At 38.6% G+C, this 18492-nt stretch overlaps 1 protein-coding gene across 1 annotated transcript in view; it reads right to left on the bottom strand.

Moving 5' to 3' along the window:
- Positions 1–18492, bottom strand: part of tmem117 (transmembrane protein 117) — a 131446-nt gene that overhangs the window by 81374 nt on the left and 31580 nt on the right. Inside the window, exon 3 of the mRNA XM_072435890.1 lies at positions 7271–7403. Within this exon, the coding sequence (XP_072291991.1) occupies positions 7271–7403 (133 nt within the window). The remainder of the gene's footprint in view (positions 1–7270; positions 7404–18492) is intronic.

Genomic DNA, 18492 nt, shown 5'->3' with positions numbered 1-18492 from the left:
GTCTACATCAGGACCAAACTGTAGTCTACATCTGGACCAAACTGTAGTCTACATCTGGACCAAACTGTAGTCTACATCGGGACCAAACTGTAGTCTACATCGAGACCAAACTGTAGTCTACATCGAGACCAAACTGTAGTCTACATCAGGACCAAACTGTAGTCTACATCAGGACCAAACTGTAGTCTACATCGAGACCAAACTGTAGTCTACATCAGGACCAAACTGTAGTCTACATCGAGACCAAACTGTAGTCTACATCAGGACCAAACTGTAGTCTACATCAGGACCAAACTGTAGTCTACATCAGGACCAAACTGTAGTCTACATCAGGACCAAACTGTAGTCTACATCAGGACCAAACTGTAGTCTACATCAGGACCAAACTGTAGTCTACATCAGGACCAAACTGTAGTCTACATCAGGACCAAACTGTAGTCTACATCAGGACCAAACTGTAGTCTACATCAGGACCAAACTGTAGTCTACATCAGGACCAAACTGTAGTCTACATCGAGACCAAACTGTAGTCTACATCGAGACCAAACTGTAGTCTACATCAGGACCAAACTGTAGTCTACATCAGGACCAAACTGTAGTCTACATCAGGACCAAACTGTAGTCTACATCAGGACCAAACTGTAGTCTACATCAGGACCAAACTGTAGTCTACATCAGGACCAAAATGTAGTCTACATCGAGACCAAACTGTAGTCTACATCGAGACCAAACTGTAGTCTACATCAGGACCAAACTGTAGTCTACATCAGGACCAAACTGTAGTCTACATCAGGACCAAACTGTAGTCTACATCGAGACCAAACTGTAGTCTACATCAGGACCAAACTGTAGTCTACATCAGGACCAAACTGTAGTCTACATCTGGACCAAACTGTAGTCTACATCTGGACCAAACTGTAGTCTACATCAGGACCAAACTGTAGTCTACATCGAGACCAAACTGTAGTCTACATCTGGACCAAACTGTAGTCTACATCAGGACCAAACTGTAGTCTACATCTGGACCAAACTGTAGTCTACATCGGGACCAAACTGTAGTCTACATCGGGACCAAACTGTAGTCTACATCGGGACCAAACTGTAGTCTACATCAGGACCAAACTGTAGTCTACATCTGGACCAAACTGTAGTCTACATCAGGACCAAACTGTAGTCTACATCGGGACCAAACTGTAGTCTACATCGGGACCAAACTGTAGTCTACATCTGGACCAAACTGTAGTCTACATCTGGACCAAACTGTAGTCTACATCAGGACCAAACTGTAGTCTACATCAGGACCAAACTGTAGTCTACATCTGGACCAAACTGTAGTCTACATCAGGACCAAACTGTAGTCTACATCAGGACCAAACTGTAGTCTACATCTGGACCAAACTGTAGTCTACATCAGGACCAAACTGTAGTCTACATCTGGACCAAACTGTAGTCTACATCAGGATCAAACTGTAGTCTACATCGAGACCAAACTGTAGTCTACATCTGGACCAAACTGTAGTCTACATCAGGACCAAACTGTAGTCTACATCAGGACCAAACTGTAGTCTACATCAGGACCAAACTGTAGTCTACATCAGGACCAAACTGTAGTCTACATCTGGACCAAACTGTAGTCTACATCAGGACCAAACTGTAGTCTACATCGAGACCAAACTGTAGTCTACATCAGGACCAAACTGTAGTCTACATCAGGACCAAACTGTAGTCTACATCAGGACCAAACTGTAGTCTACATCAGGACCAAACTGTAGTCTACATCGGGACCAAACTGTAGTCTACATCAGGACCAAACTGTAGTCTACATCTGGACCAAACTGTAGTCTACATCTGGACCAAACTGTAGTCTACATCGAGACCAAACTGTAGTCTACATCAGGACCAAACTGTAGTCTACATCTGGACCAAACTGTAGTCTACATCAGGACCAAACTGTAGTCTACATCAGGACCAAACTGTAGTCTACATCGAGACCAAACTGTAGTCTACATCAGGACCAAACTGTAGTCTACATCTGGACCAAACTGTAGTCTACATCAGGACCAAACTGTAGTCTACATCTGGACCAAACTGTAGTCTACATCGAGACCAAACTGTAGTCTACATCGGGACCAAACTGTAGTCTACATCTGGACCAAACTGTAGTCTACATCTGGACCAAACTGTAGTCTACATCGAGACCAAACTGTAGTCTACATCAGGACCAAACTGTAGTCTACATCAGGACCAAACTGTAGTCTACATCTGGACCAAACTGTAGTCTACATCAGGACCAAACTGTAGTCTACATCTGGACCAAACTGTAGTCTACATCTGGACCAAACTGTAGTCTACATCGTGACCAAACTGTAGTCTACATCAGGACCAAACTGTAGTCTACATCGAGACCAAACTGTAGTCTACATCTGGACCAAACTGTAGTCTACATCAGGACCAAACTGTAGTCTACATCGAGACCAAACTGTAGTCTACATCTGGACCAAACTGTAGTCTACATCTGGACCAAACTGTAGTCTACATCGAGACCAAACTGTAGTCTACATCAGGACCAAACTGTAGTCTACATCTGGACCAAACTGTAGTCTACATCGAGACCAAACTGTAGTCTACATCAGGACCAAACTGTAGTCTACATCTGGACCAAACTGTAGTCTACATCAGGACCAAACTGTAGTCTACATCTGGACCAAACTGTAGTCTACATCAGGACCAAACTGTAGTCTACATCTGGACCAAACTGTAGTCTACATCGAGACCAAACTGTAGTCTACATCTGGACCAAACTGTAGTCTACATCGGGACCAAACTGTAGTCTACATCTGGACCAAACTGTAGTCTACATCAGGACCAAACTGTAGTCTACATCGAGACCAAACTGTAGTCTACATCTGGACCAAACTGTAGTCTACATCGAGACCAAACTGTAGTCTACATCAGGACCAAACTGTAGTCTACATCAGGACCAAACTGTAGTCTACATCTGGACCAAACTGTAGTCTACATCGAGACCAAACTGTAGTCTACATCTGGACCAAACTGTAGTCTACATCTGGACCAAACTGTAGTCTACATCTGGACCAAACTGTAGTCTACATCAGGACCAAACTGTAGTCTACATCAGGACCAAACTGTAGTCTACATCAGGACCAAACTGTAGTCTACATCAGGACCAAACTGTAGTCTACATCAGGACCAAACTGTAGTCTACATCAGGGTCAATTTATAGTAATTTGGTCCAGTACATGTCTTTGGTGGAATGATGGGACATATTTATCCAAACCTCATTTATCTCTAAGCAACGCTGACAACAAACAGGTTTACAAAGATGCTCCAACGGCGTGTTCTGTCTTTAATTGCCATCTCGTTGCCATATTAACACAGTTACAGAAGCACAACAGAATCTGCTTTCAAGGCCAAAAAACCTGCCGCGAAAATGAAGGACTCAACGTCGTAGAAAATACAATGCAGTCAGTACAATTTAACCCAATTAGAAAATGATTTTATCATGATTCGATTAAAATGTGAATAATACACTTGCAGATTACTAAAAATGCCTCAACAATACAGAACTGGTATGTTTTGATGATAATAAAATTAAAAAAAACTATGCTGTTTTTCTGATAAAACATATATGTATTCTAAGTACAACTTCAATTAGATATTCGGCGATATCAAAATTGGCCAATAATGATTAATTTTCTGCAATATTGGTTTATATTGGACGGTATCGAAAAAGCATCTCATATTTGGCGCCGATATTAGGTCAATTTTTCTTTAATCATCTTCTTCTTCTGTCTTTTTGAACAGAGTAATGAATAAAAATGGAAATTAGGCTCAAATATGGCCATATGTTTATAAAATCATGCAACTAATTATTTTACATAGTATGAAAGATCTATAAGAGTGTCTGACCTAAACGACACTCACAGGACCTCGAGCTCACCTGGCAAAAATAACAATTTGTAACAAAAAGTACGGTAAATTAGATATTCACAGGCCAAAAACTTCCATTAAACTCCCAATTTACTCTCACATCCTAGTAAAATATTTAGTCGACTAATAAACATTTGGTCAACTAGTAGTATTTGGTCAAAAAGTAGATTTTTCACAATCGGCTCCTTTAAAAGCAACAGCGACTTCAAATGTAACTTAACAAGCAACATTCATCGTCTGGACAGAGCAGCTCCTCCATTCGATCGTTCACTTTCTCTGGACGGAGCCACAAAAAGCAGACAAGATGGATGTCCGTGTCAGCGCTGACAGATGGAGCGATTATACAACAACTCATCCTTTTGGCACCGCGAAATGCACAAAACGCCACCATGAGGTTTTCCAAAGCTTTGTGCTGGTCAGGCATTGTGAAAATAGAAATATATGTACTGTATTTTCCGGACTACAAGTCGCACTGGAGTATAAGTCGCAAAATCTGGAGTATAAGTCAAAAATCACGATTTTCATGAACATATAAACAAGAAATCAACTAAATACTTTCTTGATCGTCTCAGCACATTCACAGTGTGTCAATTAGTCGAATAAAGGGGGCGTGGCAAGAGTTCTCTTATACATCTATGATCTAACGATGTATCTGGACCAAACTAATTCAAAATATGACAATAAAATGCAGGATTAATACACAATTCTCTCTCAAACTCCACCTAATTTACTCGGTCCAAGTATTAAGTAGTAAGTATTTGACAACTAAAATTGTTGGTCAAATAATAAGATCATTGATGATTTGAAATTATTAGATCTTGATTAGATTAAATATTAGATTTAAATCCAATCAATGGGCTCTGTGCACAGCAGCGGTCGGCTAAGCTAATGCTAACTCTCAGTAAAATGTAAAATATAAACAACCAATTTTTTTTTTTTTTTGCGAAGAGTATTTAAACGTGTTATTTTAAGTTATTTTCTTTTTTCATGCACGTAATATTAGCGTTAGCATTGAGATACAAACAAGTATTCACCTGTTTTGTAACATCTTTAAAATCAGAAATATCCACTCACACTCGCTGTTTACTGCCTGATCTTAAAGTATTTATTCATTTTCGACTGACATAGCGAAAACTCCACAGCGATAGATTTAGCCGGGAAGTACTGACGCTAACACTGAACTAGCACGTGCTATTGTGCGCAGAGACCATTGCTCGGCTCTAAAAACATCGCTTCTTTTGATTCTCGGTGTTGGTTCGGCTTGTTTATGAGCGCACAGAGCGGTTTATCTGCGCTGGGTGTGAACGCGGCGTCAAGGGCATGTTTCCTCTGCTCAGACAGACACTTTGCTAATACACAAACGGATTCCTGTCAGCGCGTGATGAGTCGCGGCGGTCTGCACGCGCTCAGTGCAGTCTCGCGCAGCAGGTGGAGCAACAGGATGGAGGGCGAGTTCTTTTCTTCTGTGCATCTGTGCAATGTTCTGTAGCGGTCATTTACGTCTTTTGGAAACGTGCAATGCCAGTGTGAACTGAACGGCCGCTCAACTACCACGCACACAACAGTATATGTACCAGGGATGTCAAGATTAAACGGCTAATTGATAATTGTGATTATTTAGGTCACAATGTAATCGTAATTGTGTTTTAGAAGCAAAAAATGTAGTCATTTCAATTCAATCTGCCTCTAAAAAAGTGAAACTAAATGTGTTTAAGTGCTTTTAATGTGAATGTTTTTATCTCCAAATCCACTTTTATTTAATTTATATAGAACATTTTCTAACAGAACAGTTTCCAAACACAAAACTATATAAAAATAAATAAATAAAAAGTGCTCAATTAGATCTTGCTAGACTTAACAATAAAAACAGCAAAATCAAATCAAATCAAAATCATAAAACCATAAAATAGCAATAAATAAAATGTATCTGAAAATGTATGTCAATAACTTTACTGTTGGATTCAGAAAGGTTTATTTTATGAAGCTGGTTGCATGTTAGAACAGTAATGAATTAGAATAAAATAAAATTAAGCATTTAACTTTTGTTTTGTTTGTTGTCTATAGTCGTTATATCATGATGTTTCTCTTCACAATAATTGTAACCATAAAATTCAACATATTTAACTTATTTTTGTTTTACTTTGTATTTTTATTCATTTCAGACAACTGGCTTTACAAATAGTGATCGCAGAACCAGCTGAACCTGTAGTAAAAGTGATTTATCTGCAGAGCTTCGACCTGCTGCAGTACCTGGTTTTACCACCAGGGCTGATGGATCGGGGCCGTGTCACGTCCCTGCTCAACCCAAACGATGAGATCAATCACAGGAGAAGGGAAAGTGTGAATGACAAATGAAAACGAAGAGAAGGAGGAGAGCGAGGAGGAGGCGGAGGGGAACAAAAACACATGACCTGGTTCTGGTGGAACTGACGAGCCTTTTTAAGCTCTTTTTTTTATAGTTATTTCAGTCATTTCTATACTCAAAAGGATAATTAAGCAAATGTTTACCTTATTAAACGTCTTTGTAAGTCTCTGTGATGGTTAAATGTGTTTTTTGGGGTGTTTGATGTGTCTGTTGTCTCCCCCTGCTGTCTTTGTCTTACAACATTTGCTGACTATGTCAACCATCCTGGGAAACCCTGACTATTTTTTCTTTCATTTGGCAGTGTGAAATGTTTTTGTATGTTTGTGTTTTGTATACGACCTTATTTCAAGAAAAACTTAATTTTGCGTCTGTTCTCCGACAGTGTATTTTCACTCGGGAGCTGCAGGGGGAGCTCTATTGCTAAAGTGACTTAGTTCTACTTTAAACGTTCTATATTATGCTACTTTTCCCGTCTCCCAGACAGCAGCAATAAATAAAAAGAACATTTTGAGCTCATATACGAGGTACCAACAGCACTACGAGAAAGTTAAAAGCTCTTAATAATCCATTTTGCATGATACAGGCCCTTTAAGTTAATGCCAATAATTTCAAATATGGATGTTTTAACAGTTTTAACTGCAAAATGATCAGCTGAGATTGATTCCATTTGGCTTGGACAATAATAAAACTAATGAGAAGCTGTAAACAGTGAAAAACAGTGGTAAAATATAAGATAAAATACATTTGCGAGACCAAAATGGTGCACTGAACCACTCAATGTCACGTTAAACTCTTTTCTCGTCTCCTTCACGTGGACACAATGTCATGTCCCGTCCTGTTCCGTCCCTAACTCTAGGCCTTAGATGTATACAACGTGCAGCGGTTCTGACGTACGATTCACTTTCCCCTGATGGATACAGCGAGCGGACAGAAAAGGGAGATAAGAAGTCTTACCCCATGCCGCCGACCATGAGCAGGAACAGGTTGTAGATGTAGGAGAAGATGAAGAGGAAGAGGACGGTGCTGAAGAACATGGTCATCCAAGAGCCGTGGTCCTCACGGAACATTTTCAGACGGAGGTATCGACCTGAGAAAGAAAGAGAGAAAGAGGGAAAGAAGAAGAACAGGGGGAGAGAGAGAGACATGGTAAGTCAGTAAAGCAGGAATCAAAATGTGTACGAGTTCAAATGAAATACCGTATTTTCCGGACTGGACAAGTCGCACCGGAGTATAAGTCGCACCAGCTAAAAATGCGTAATATATAAGTCGCACTTGAGTATGAAATGCGGTTACAAGTGTGAAAATAACTAATAATATCACATATAAGTCGCTCCGGAGTATAAGTATTTGTATATAAGTATAAACAAGTATAAGTCGCACCCCGGCCGAAACTATGAAAAAAGGTTCAACTTTAGTCCGGAAAATACGGTAAATATCGAGGTTTGTAAAAGACAAATGTAAAAGGATCCACAAATGAGCAAAAATGTATCTCTTTATTTGGATGTGTTTTCTTTTTGATTAGTTCTTTTTGTAGAATATTTTTTTATTGTAAAAAATATATCCAAATTTGCAAATCTTTAAAAAGACACAATATTTAATTTTTTTTCAATATTCTGTCATCCTCGAGACTTGGGATGTTACAATATCAGATTTTTGTGTTTTGCGATTATTGTGCGGAAGAAAAAAAAATCACGACTTAAGGATTTTTCACGATTATTGAACAGTGACATCTTTCATTTTCTTTCGTTCATTCGTTCGCTCCTCAAACTGAACTTTATGAATGACAAAGACAAAAAAACAGCCACATTTAAAAAAGAAAAACAGTTATTTACATTTAGCTCTATTTTTGAGCCGTATATTGAATAAAAAATATTTAATTTTGCTTTGAAAATGTTCACGATTATTATTTTCCCTTTTTTATGATTATGTTGTGACCTGAATAACCACAATTATGGATTAACCCACCGGTCTGCACCCTGTAGACGTTTACGTTTCAGTTGAAGTGTACAAAAGGGAAAAAAATAGAATACAAAATCCATAATGGGACAGTAGGTCATTTTCATCATTTGTCAAACACATGACCTTTAAGACAAAGGAATAAAGATTTAGAGTGAAACCTCGTTGACTCGGGATCTTTATAATGAGTTCACGAGACATCATTTATCTAAACTACAAAGAGTTTAAAATGAGTTCAAGCCAAAGCGTTCATAATGGCAGATGGAGGGATTTCTACCGTATTTTCTGGACTATAAGGCGCACCAGAGTATAAGTCGCACCAGCAAAAAAATGCATAATAGAGGAGAAAAAACATATATAACTGGAGTATGAAAAAAAGTTGTAAGTGTAAAAATAACAAATAATCTCACATATAAGTCGCTCCGGAGTATAAGTATATAAGTATAAATATAAGTATAAGTCGCACCCCGGCCAAAACTATGCCAAAACAAAAGGATAAAACAAAACGACCAGAGGGTACAAATTAAAAGAAAAATACAAGTAGACATCAACTAAACACAAAAACAAACGACATAGTTAAATTTAAGAAAAGTTAGAATAAAAGTAAATTGTCTAATCTATTTTTTATGTATTTTCCGTCAGTGATTGGCCACAAAAAATAACTAAAATTGTGCCGTTGTATGAGAATATTTACACATTTTTCTCTGATACTAAAGAGAGGGGGAAAAAATGGAAAAAACGTTCATTTTGCGCAGTTTTGCTTTGTGGTTTCCAGTAATTGCAGTGATATTACCGTGGATCGACTCAATCTCCCCCTGCTGTTTTTGCACGGCAGATTCACCCTGATCCATCTGCATTATGCCCGTGTCAGCCGGCTCATGGGTTGCCCCGGCGATGGGAGAAACGCTCGTAACACGCGTGACCTGTGGCTTTTTTAATACACTCGTCCCGGTTTGAATGTAATTAGAAATATGTCCCCGACAGAGCGTGAGATTGATTCAGATCCTGATGCACGGAATACAAAATGGAGAAACTTTACGCGCAAATTAAAACGACGACATTAGCAAACGACGGTGTGAGTAAACGGGGGTTGGTTGTTGTTGTTTTTTTCTTTCATCAATTCTTTACATTTAAATATTGTTCCTGAGTTGGAATTTAAATCTATCCCACGTGTTCCTGGCTCTCATAAACCTTTGGGCGCATCACGTTTGCAAGATGTTTTATAATAAGATGAGAATATCGGAAGAGACTGCGACATGCGCATTAATTACTGCGATATCAATACTAGTTAGATAGTTTAATCTACTTTTTGACATCGTATTTGCAGTACTATTGGAACTGAAATGTACGTGCCTGAATTTACCGTATTTTCCGGACTTTAAGTCGCACCAGCCAAAAAATGCATAATAGAGAAGAAAAAAACATATATAAGTCACACTGGAGTATGAAATGTGGTTGCAAGTGTGAAAATAACAAATAATATCACATATAAGTCACTCCGGAGTATAAGTATATAAGTATAAGTATAAGTCAAACCCTGGCCAAAACTATAACGACTTATAGTCCGGAAAATACGGTCGGTACTTGTCGGACCCAAAATGTCAACTGTCAAAACAGAATCCCTCCCGTGCCTCTCTTTCTCCCTCTCTCCTCTATCATTGCCCTTCCCTCATTCTCTTTCTTTCTCTCCCTCTCCCTCTTTCTTTCTCCCGCCCGCTCCCGCCCTCTCTCTTTCTCCTTCTTTCTCTCCTCCCTCCATCTCTCCCTCTCTCTTTCTCCCTCCATCTCCCTCCATCTCTTTCTCTCTCTGCCTCCCTCTCTCTTTCTCCTTCTTTCTCTCCTCCCTCTCCCACACACACACCTGCAGCACAGCACAATATTCCCTTTATTTCACCTTTAAAACTCGACAGTTTACAGTAGTTTTATGTGTTCTTCCTTATGTGATTCACACATAAAACACCAGATGTTTGACTCTGGGGCAGAAATAAAACTGCCCTGGTGCAGTTTGGGCCATTAACGACAGTTTGGTCCATTAACGACAGTTTGGGCCATTAACGACATCGTGATCGTTATTTGGGGGTAAAAAGCTTATAAATGTTTGCGTTGTGTGTACTTTATAAGTGAAACTATTTACAAAGCTCATGCACGCTTAAAAGCAGAAGGATCAGATGAAATAAATAGTTTATTCTCTTCTGACATTTTGATTTAATAATGCAGCTGTCTTTGTTATGGTTATTAAAATATTACTATGATTATTTCTTTTAGTCAACTAACCCTATTTTTACACAGCCCAATGACTGTGTAAATAATCACATTTTGGGCTTTCTATTCTCCCCAAAATAGAATATTTATCGCAGCAGCAGAATGAAAATAAGAAAAATGTCAGTGTAAAATTTGATATTATTTTACCAGGCAAAACAAGTGCTTCTTTACAGTGTTTAACTGCAGTTACAACCCTTTTTACACTTTAAGATGAATATATACGACTGTAATTACAGCTCTGAAGGATCGTTTTGGAAGGAAAAGTAGAATGTGTTCCTAAAACTTAAGAATGGAAATGTTGAGTGAGTCCCAGAAGCACGAACATAAATATGTTTCATCTTCTGTTTGAATTAAAAGTGCTGGTGTTGAGTTTGGCCTCTTGAATCTCAGCGTCTGAGCGACACTTCCTCATCACGGACGCATAATTGAACCGACTTGCATGGCTGAACTTAATAGCCTGCGGTGCCAATGAGCCCCGGCCCCGGAGCCGCGGGGCACGGGGCGCAGGCCCCGGAGCCACAGGGCGCAGGCTGCTGGCCCCAGAGGGCCCCGGAGCCGCGGGGCGCAGGCTGTACCCGCACATGTGACTCGAGACCAGCGAGAGGCGCTGCTGAGCAGGGACATTTCAGAAGGTGATTTATCCAGAGGCTGTTCCAGTGAAACGAGTGAAAGTGACAAAAGTGACATGAACATGAGCGTGATCGCCACGGCAACGAAGTGTCTTCACCAAACGTGAAAGGAGCAAGAAAACTGAGCACAAACGTGCAGAAACATCACTTTATATCCCTGTGGTGGAGACGTTTCAGCCTGTTTATGAAAGTATGTTAGTAAGATAGTTAGTTAGTAAGAGAGTTAAATGTAAGTTAATGTATATAAAAATATAACATTCATTTTTATATTATACATTTTTAATAAAACTCCCACTTCTAAACTAAGAACAATGAAAACAAATATTCCTATGTTTTGTTTTAGACATATTGTGTAACTACACTTTTACTGAAGTTATTTATGTCACACACAGATGGGTCAGTGGTGGCAGCAGTAGTAACAGTTGTAATGGTAGTAACAGTTGTAATGGTAGTAACAGTTGTAATGGTAGTAACAGTTGTAATGGTAGTAACAGTAGTAATAGTAGTAACAGTAGTAATAGTATTCACAGTAGTAATAGTAGTAACAGTAGTAATAGTAGTAACAGTTGTAATAGTAGTAACAGTAGTAATAGTATTCACAGTAGTAATAGTAGTAACAGTAACAATAGTAATAGTAGTAATAGTAGTAACAGTTGTAATGGTAGTAACAGTAGTAATAGTAGTAACAGTAGTAATAGTAGTAACAGTAGTAATAGTAGTAACAGTTGTAATAGTAGTAACAGTAGTAATAGTATTCACAGTAGTAATAGTAGTAACAGTAACAATAGTAATAGTAGTAATAGTAGTAACAGTTGTAATGGTAGTAACAGTAGTAATAGTAGTAACAGTTGTAATAGTAGTAACAGTAGTAATAGTAGTAACAGTAGTAATAGTAGTAACAGTTGTAATAGTAGTAACAGTAGTAATAGTATTCACAGTAGTAATAGTAGTAACAGTAACAATAGTAATAGTAGTAATAGTAGTAACAGTTGTAATGGTAGTAACAGTAGTAATAGTAGTAACAGTTGTAATAGTAGTAACAGTAGTAATAGTAGTAACAGTTGTAATAGTAGTAACAGTAGTAATAGTAGTAACAGTTGTAATAGTAGTAACAGTAGTAATAGTATTCACAGTAGTAATAGTAGTAACAGTAACAATAGTAATAGTAGTAATAGTAGTAATAGTAGTAACAGTAGTAATAGTAGTAACAGTTGTAATAGTAGTAACAGTAGTAATAGTAGTAACAGTTGTAATAGTAGTAACAGTAGTAATAGTAGTAACAGTTGTAATAGTAGTAACAGTTGTAATGGTAGTAACAGTAGTAATAGTATTCACAGTAGTAATAGTAGTAACAGTAACAATAGTAATAGTAGTAATAGTAGTAACAGTAGAAGTAATAGTACTAACAGTAGTAGAACAGAACAGCGGGATATGTTTTCATCATAGTTTAATAGAAGTGATGATGTTGAGCCATGAAACAGTGAAACTGACATTTAAAACATGACATACATGTTGTAGATAATGATTCTTCTTCCTTCAGTGTGGCTCTATCTTCATCTAGTGGCGACTCTTGGTAAGACAGAGTGAGGCGTGGTGACCAGTGCTAATGTAATATTCAGTACTGCATTTTGCATCACACACCTCAGGCTCATAGTTGCATTATACACTCAAAGATGCATGATTGTGAATAAAATGATCATGAATTATAAATAAATATAAATGCCTTACACTTGTGTTTAATATTGTCACGAAGCTTGCATTTTGAATCTATAGAAAAGGCTTGACACTCATTTCAGAACCACAATACTACCAATAAAAAACACACACACACACACACACACGCGCGCACACGCACATGCACACACACACACACGTTAAGACAATAGAATGCTACACACAATAGTTTTTTGGCATTCAGGGTTCTTCTGTGGATGTAAAGACCATTCCAAACTGATTCAGGAAAGGTCCAATTCTGCTTTTGTAAACAGAGAATGAACTACATGTGCTTTTCAGTGTCTTTGAGGGCAAAAAGAAGACAGAACCACAGGGCACCTGCGTTGAAAGGGGTTGACGTGAACTAAAACGAATACAAAAGTGCCTCGGATGTCATTTTGCGAAAAGAAAATGATCTACCTACTTTCAAGTTTAGTTTTAGTGTCGATTAGCGTACATGGATTCAAATGTACCGCGTTTTACCAGCATGAATCCACCAATCACGCACACACACTCCACACTCGCACACTCCACATTCACACATCCAGCAGGACCCCCCCCCCCAAAACGAGGCCGATCCTGTCCTGCCTCCTCCTCTTCCCCCCTCCACTGCGCAGCGTGTAATGAGATCATATGAAATAATTCTTGGGGGACGAGATCTGAAAAGGCGGAGGATTTACACTGGTAATCCACTTAGCACGAGGGGCCCGAGCTCAGAGCACAAACACAGGCAGAGGAATAGAACGCGCCCCCCGTCCTCAAGATTATGTGGGATTTTTGTGACAACACAGAGGTTCATTTTTGCTGCGTGATTCACCCCTTTTCTTTTGTGTGTGTGAAACCGAACTGTGAATTGTGTTATTGTTGTATCGGATTTTTTACTTTTGTCCTGATGGTTCATTTGTCAGCTGAACCCGAGGGCCCGTAAACATTTCATATATTATTTCATATATAGACATGTCTCGGAGCTCAACTTTATTCTTGTAAATGAGTAAAATCAGTCTGCATCTGATTGTAGAGCATTTTATCCATCGTAAATCGGACTGAAACGAGTTGATGAATCGCAACTGATTGATTATTGACACAGGAAAACATAGAAAAATGTTGTTTTTGTCCATTCTATCTCTAAATATTGTCTCTACTCTGCATAAAATGTAATATAAACAGCTTATTTCACAGGCCTTTCACAGTCTAAACTATTCATCGATAGAATCTTTGACATATTAATGAATTAGCAAAATAAAACACTGTAGAAAAAGCATCCTCCTGCCATTTACTGCGGTTTGAAACTCAAGTATCACAGCAAAAAGACGACATATGTTTGTTTTGTTTCATGTATTTCATCTAGAACATTCCGCAGCTCTGTACGTTACTTTACACTTTGTTAATTGTAAACAGCAAAATTGATCTAAAACCGCTTAAACCTGCAGAACTAAACTCTCCGTGGTGGCGTTTCACTGTAGCAAGCGGCACGCGTTTGTATTTGTATGAGAAACTGTCCCCTATCTGGTGGGCGGGGATAGGGGGTAGGTGAAAACGGGTCTCGCCCAAGCTCAAATATGAATCAAAATGAAATACAGCTTTGAGCAAGATGAGGGAAGACAGTGTTATAACCTGATTTAAAGCTTTTAAAAGTCAAATTTACACAACATGTCCGCTTTAACGATACAATTTCACATCTTTCAAAATAAAACGTTTGATATAAAATACAAATAAAATACCTGGCATGAATATATACGGAAAAGTGAGAAGAAAGGGGATTTTATAGGCCGTATAAATCAAGTTTACGCTGTTGTATTGCATATAAACTTGTCTCAATTAAGCAGGAGATGATTCATGAACATTTCCACACATTTGCACAGTTATGAGTCCAGGTCTAATTGGCTGTTGGCAGGTTTTCTCTTCATCTTCAGAAAAAAAAAAACACGTTAACACACTCTTGATCATAGTTTTGGCAGCCGCCTCGCTGTAATCCCCACTGCAGCACGTATTCATATTTAATTTATGCCGAACCTTCCAATAACAGAAAGGCAAAGTGAATACTGAAATATTTACTCTACATTTTACTGAGTGATGTGCCAACGAATGAACATCACAATTGTCCTGGAGCGTACGAGCTTAAAAATGCTCTTTTTTTAGGCTGTGGTTAAGGTTTTAGTTTAAATAATAGACTATAGACATTTTCAGCACTAAATAAGTGTAGAAAAGTAGAGTATATTTCAAGCTCATTCTAAAACTGTTACATTCTGTCCAATTTATGCAATTTCTTTGACTGTTGCTCAAATGAGTACTGTATTTTCGTCGCACTTTTTTTCATAGTTTTGGCCGGAGCGACTTATATGTGATATTATTCGTTATTTTCACACTGGCAAAAGCATTTCTTGTGTTGGTTATTTTCACACTGAATACCACAAGAGGGCGCTCTAGGCTCTAAGCGACGCAGAAGAAGAATCTGCACTTCGTCTTCCTCTGGAGTTTGTGGAGTTGTTTAGAAGTGACACAGAGGAAGAAGAATTCAATGGATTTAGTGATTTGGGGTAAAACTGATGCTTTGGTAAACGTGTTAGCATGTTCTTTATGCTATAGTTATCTGAATAACTGTTAATATGTTACTTTAACATACCAGACACCACAGTTCTGTCTGTGCCTCATGTAGCTGAAGGTGTTAGCGTTAGCATACGTACAACTATTCACCATGTTCTCTAATCTGTTATTATTTAAATTTTTAAAGAGCACCAAAAATGCGACTCATACTCCAGTGTGACTTTTATGTGTGTTTTTCTTCTCTATTATGCATTTTTTGGCTGGTGCGACTTGTAGTCTGGAAACTACGGTATCTAATTTCACATAAAGTATCTGTTTTTTTAATACTTTTGTAGATTTTGTGTCGACGTTTGCAGTCACGTACTATAAAGGAGCAAGAATCAGCCCTGAAGCTTTGACAAAATAGCTTCTTCTTCCTTTTTTTTTTTCAGACGTTTCGATTTAAAATGGAACAAAATCTAAAATTATCACCTGCGCATAGATTAAAACAAAGCAACTAGGTCTTCTCCGTCTTAAAATAGCGGCGTTTCCTGTGCGTTAACCCGTCGTGATCCGCTCCCACCTTTTGCTTCAGGATCTATTAATAGCCGTGCTTACAGTGCACACGTGAGCGCTCTGTATTTACACGTACTACAGCCTCGCACACGACACGCTCATTCATCACGGCTTTACGAGGCGCTGATGAACCCGAGGGAGGGCGAGGGAGGGCGAGCGGAACCTCCACGCGCAGCCCAGAGTCCCCAGGGCCGGAGCCCACGTGGAACCCACTGTCCACACGCTACAAATCAGGCTAAAACTGACGATTGTCTTTGTTCTGCGGCTTTGTGAAAGGTTGGACAGAAGAGTAGATGGAGTCAGGTTTGATCGTGGGCTTAAAGAGTGCTTAGTTTGATTGATAAACCTGGGAGAAACCGAGTGTAAAGAAGAGGAAAAGAAGAGGTTTGAAAGCAGGATATCGAAGTTTAGACAGTACTGTGAATGTTCTTTTGAAGATATTTACAATTTTAATATATTTTTTTAATATACTATTTTTTATAGTGAAAAATAACACAGAAAAAGTTATGCTGGAGGTGATATTTCGGCCCTTTTGCGTTTCATTTCACACATTTATCAGAAAATGAAACCTCAATTGACAGGTTTAAAAACATGTTTTAACACATTTATGTTGGATAGATTATGAATATTGTTATAGAGATCATTTGAGATGTTCATTTTGTCGACATCGCCGACTCCTACGTGATGTTAACTTTGATTCAAGTGAATTCTACATCAGGTATAAAAGCAGGAACTAAACCAGGTATAAACCAGGTATAAACCAGGACTAAACCAGGACTAAACCAGGTCTAAACCAGGTCTAAACCAGAACTAAACCAGAACTAAACCAGGTCTAAACCAGAACTAAACCAGGTCTAAACCAGAACTAAACCAGAACTAAACCAGGTCTAAACCAGAACTAAACCAGGTCTAAACCAGAACTAAACCAGGTCTAAACCAGGTATAAACCAGAACTAAACCAAGTCCAAACCAGAACTAAACCAAGTCCAAACCAGAACTAAACCAGGTTTGAACCAGGTATAAACCAGAACTAAACCAGGTCTAAACCAGAACTAAACCAGGTCTAAACCAGGTATAAACCAGAACTAAAGCAAGTCCAAACCAGAACTAAACCAAGTCCAAACCAGAACTAAACCAGGTTTGAACCAGGTATAAACCAGAACTAAACCAGGTCTAAACCAGAACTAAACCAGGTCTAAACTAGGTCTAAACCAGAACTAAACCAGGTCTAAACCAGGTATAAACCAGAACTAAACCAGGTCTAAACCAGATATAAACCAGAACTAAACCAGGTCTAAACCAGAACTAAACCAGAACTAAACCAGAACTAAACCAGGTCTAAACCAGAACTAAACCAGGTCTAAACCAGAACTAAACCAGAACTAAACCAGGTATAAACCAGAACTAAACCAGAACTAAACCAGTTCTAAACCAGAACTAAACCAGAACTAAACCAGAACTAAACCAGGTCTAAACCAGAACTAAACCAGGTCTAAACCAGAACTAAACCAGAACTAAACCAGGTATAAACCAGAACTAAACCAGGACTAAACCAGGTATAAACCAGAACTAAACCAGGTCTAAACCAGAACTAAACTAGGTCTAAACCAGAACTAAACTAGGTCTAAACCAGAACTAAACTAGGTCTAAACCAGAACTAAACTAGGTCTAAACCAGAACTAAACCAAGTCCAAACCAGAACTAAACCAGGTTTGAACCAGGTATAAACCAGAACTAAACCAGGTCTAAACCAGAACTAAACCAGGTCTAAACCAGGTATAAACCAGAACTAAACCAAGTCCAAACCAGAACTAAACCAAGTCCAAACCAGAACTAAACCAGGTTTGAACCAGGTATAAACCAGAACTAAACCAGGTCTAAACCAGAACTAAACCAGGTCTAAACTAGGTCTAAACCAGAACTAAACCAGGTCTAAACCAGGTATAAACCAGAACTAAACCAGGTCTAAACCAGATATAAACCAGAACTAAACCAGGTCTAAACCAGAACTAAACCAGAACTAAACCAGAACTAAACCAGGTCTAAACCAGAACTAAACCAGGTCTAAACCAGAACTAAACCAGAACTAAACCAGGTATAAACCAGAACTAAACCAGAACTAAACCAGTTCTAAACCAGAACTAAACCAGAACTAAACCAGAACTAAACCAGGTCTAAACCAGAACTAAACCAGGTCTAAACCAGAACTAAACCAGAACTAAACCAGGTATAAACCAGAACTAAACCAGGACTAAACCAGGTATAAACCAGAACTAAACCAGGTCTAAACCAGAACTAAACTAGGTCTAAACCAGAACTAAACTAGGTCTAAACCAGAACTAAACCAGGTCTAAACCAGAACTAAATTAGGTCTAAACCAGACCTAAACCAGGTCTAAACCAGAACTAAACTAGGTCTAAACCAGAACTAAACCAGGTATAAACCAGAACTAAACTAGGTCTAAACCAGAACTAAACTAGGTCTAAACCAGAACTAAACCAGGTCTAAATCAGAACT

This window comes from Eucyclogobius newberryi, unplaced genomic scaffold, assembly GCF_026437365.1.
Source record: "Eucyclogobius newberryi isolate DKJ021-1_F unplaced genomic scaffold, fEucNew1.0.hap1 SCAF_7, whole genome shotgun sequence".
Lineage (NCBI taxonomy): Eukaryota > Metazoa > Chordata > Actinopteri > Gobiiformes > Gobiidae > Eucyclogobius > Eucyclogobius newberryi.
The sequence above is the reverse complement of the archived record's forward strand: the minus strand, read 5'-3'. Positions and strand labels throughout refer to the sequence as shown.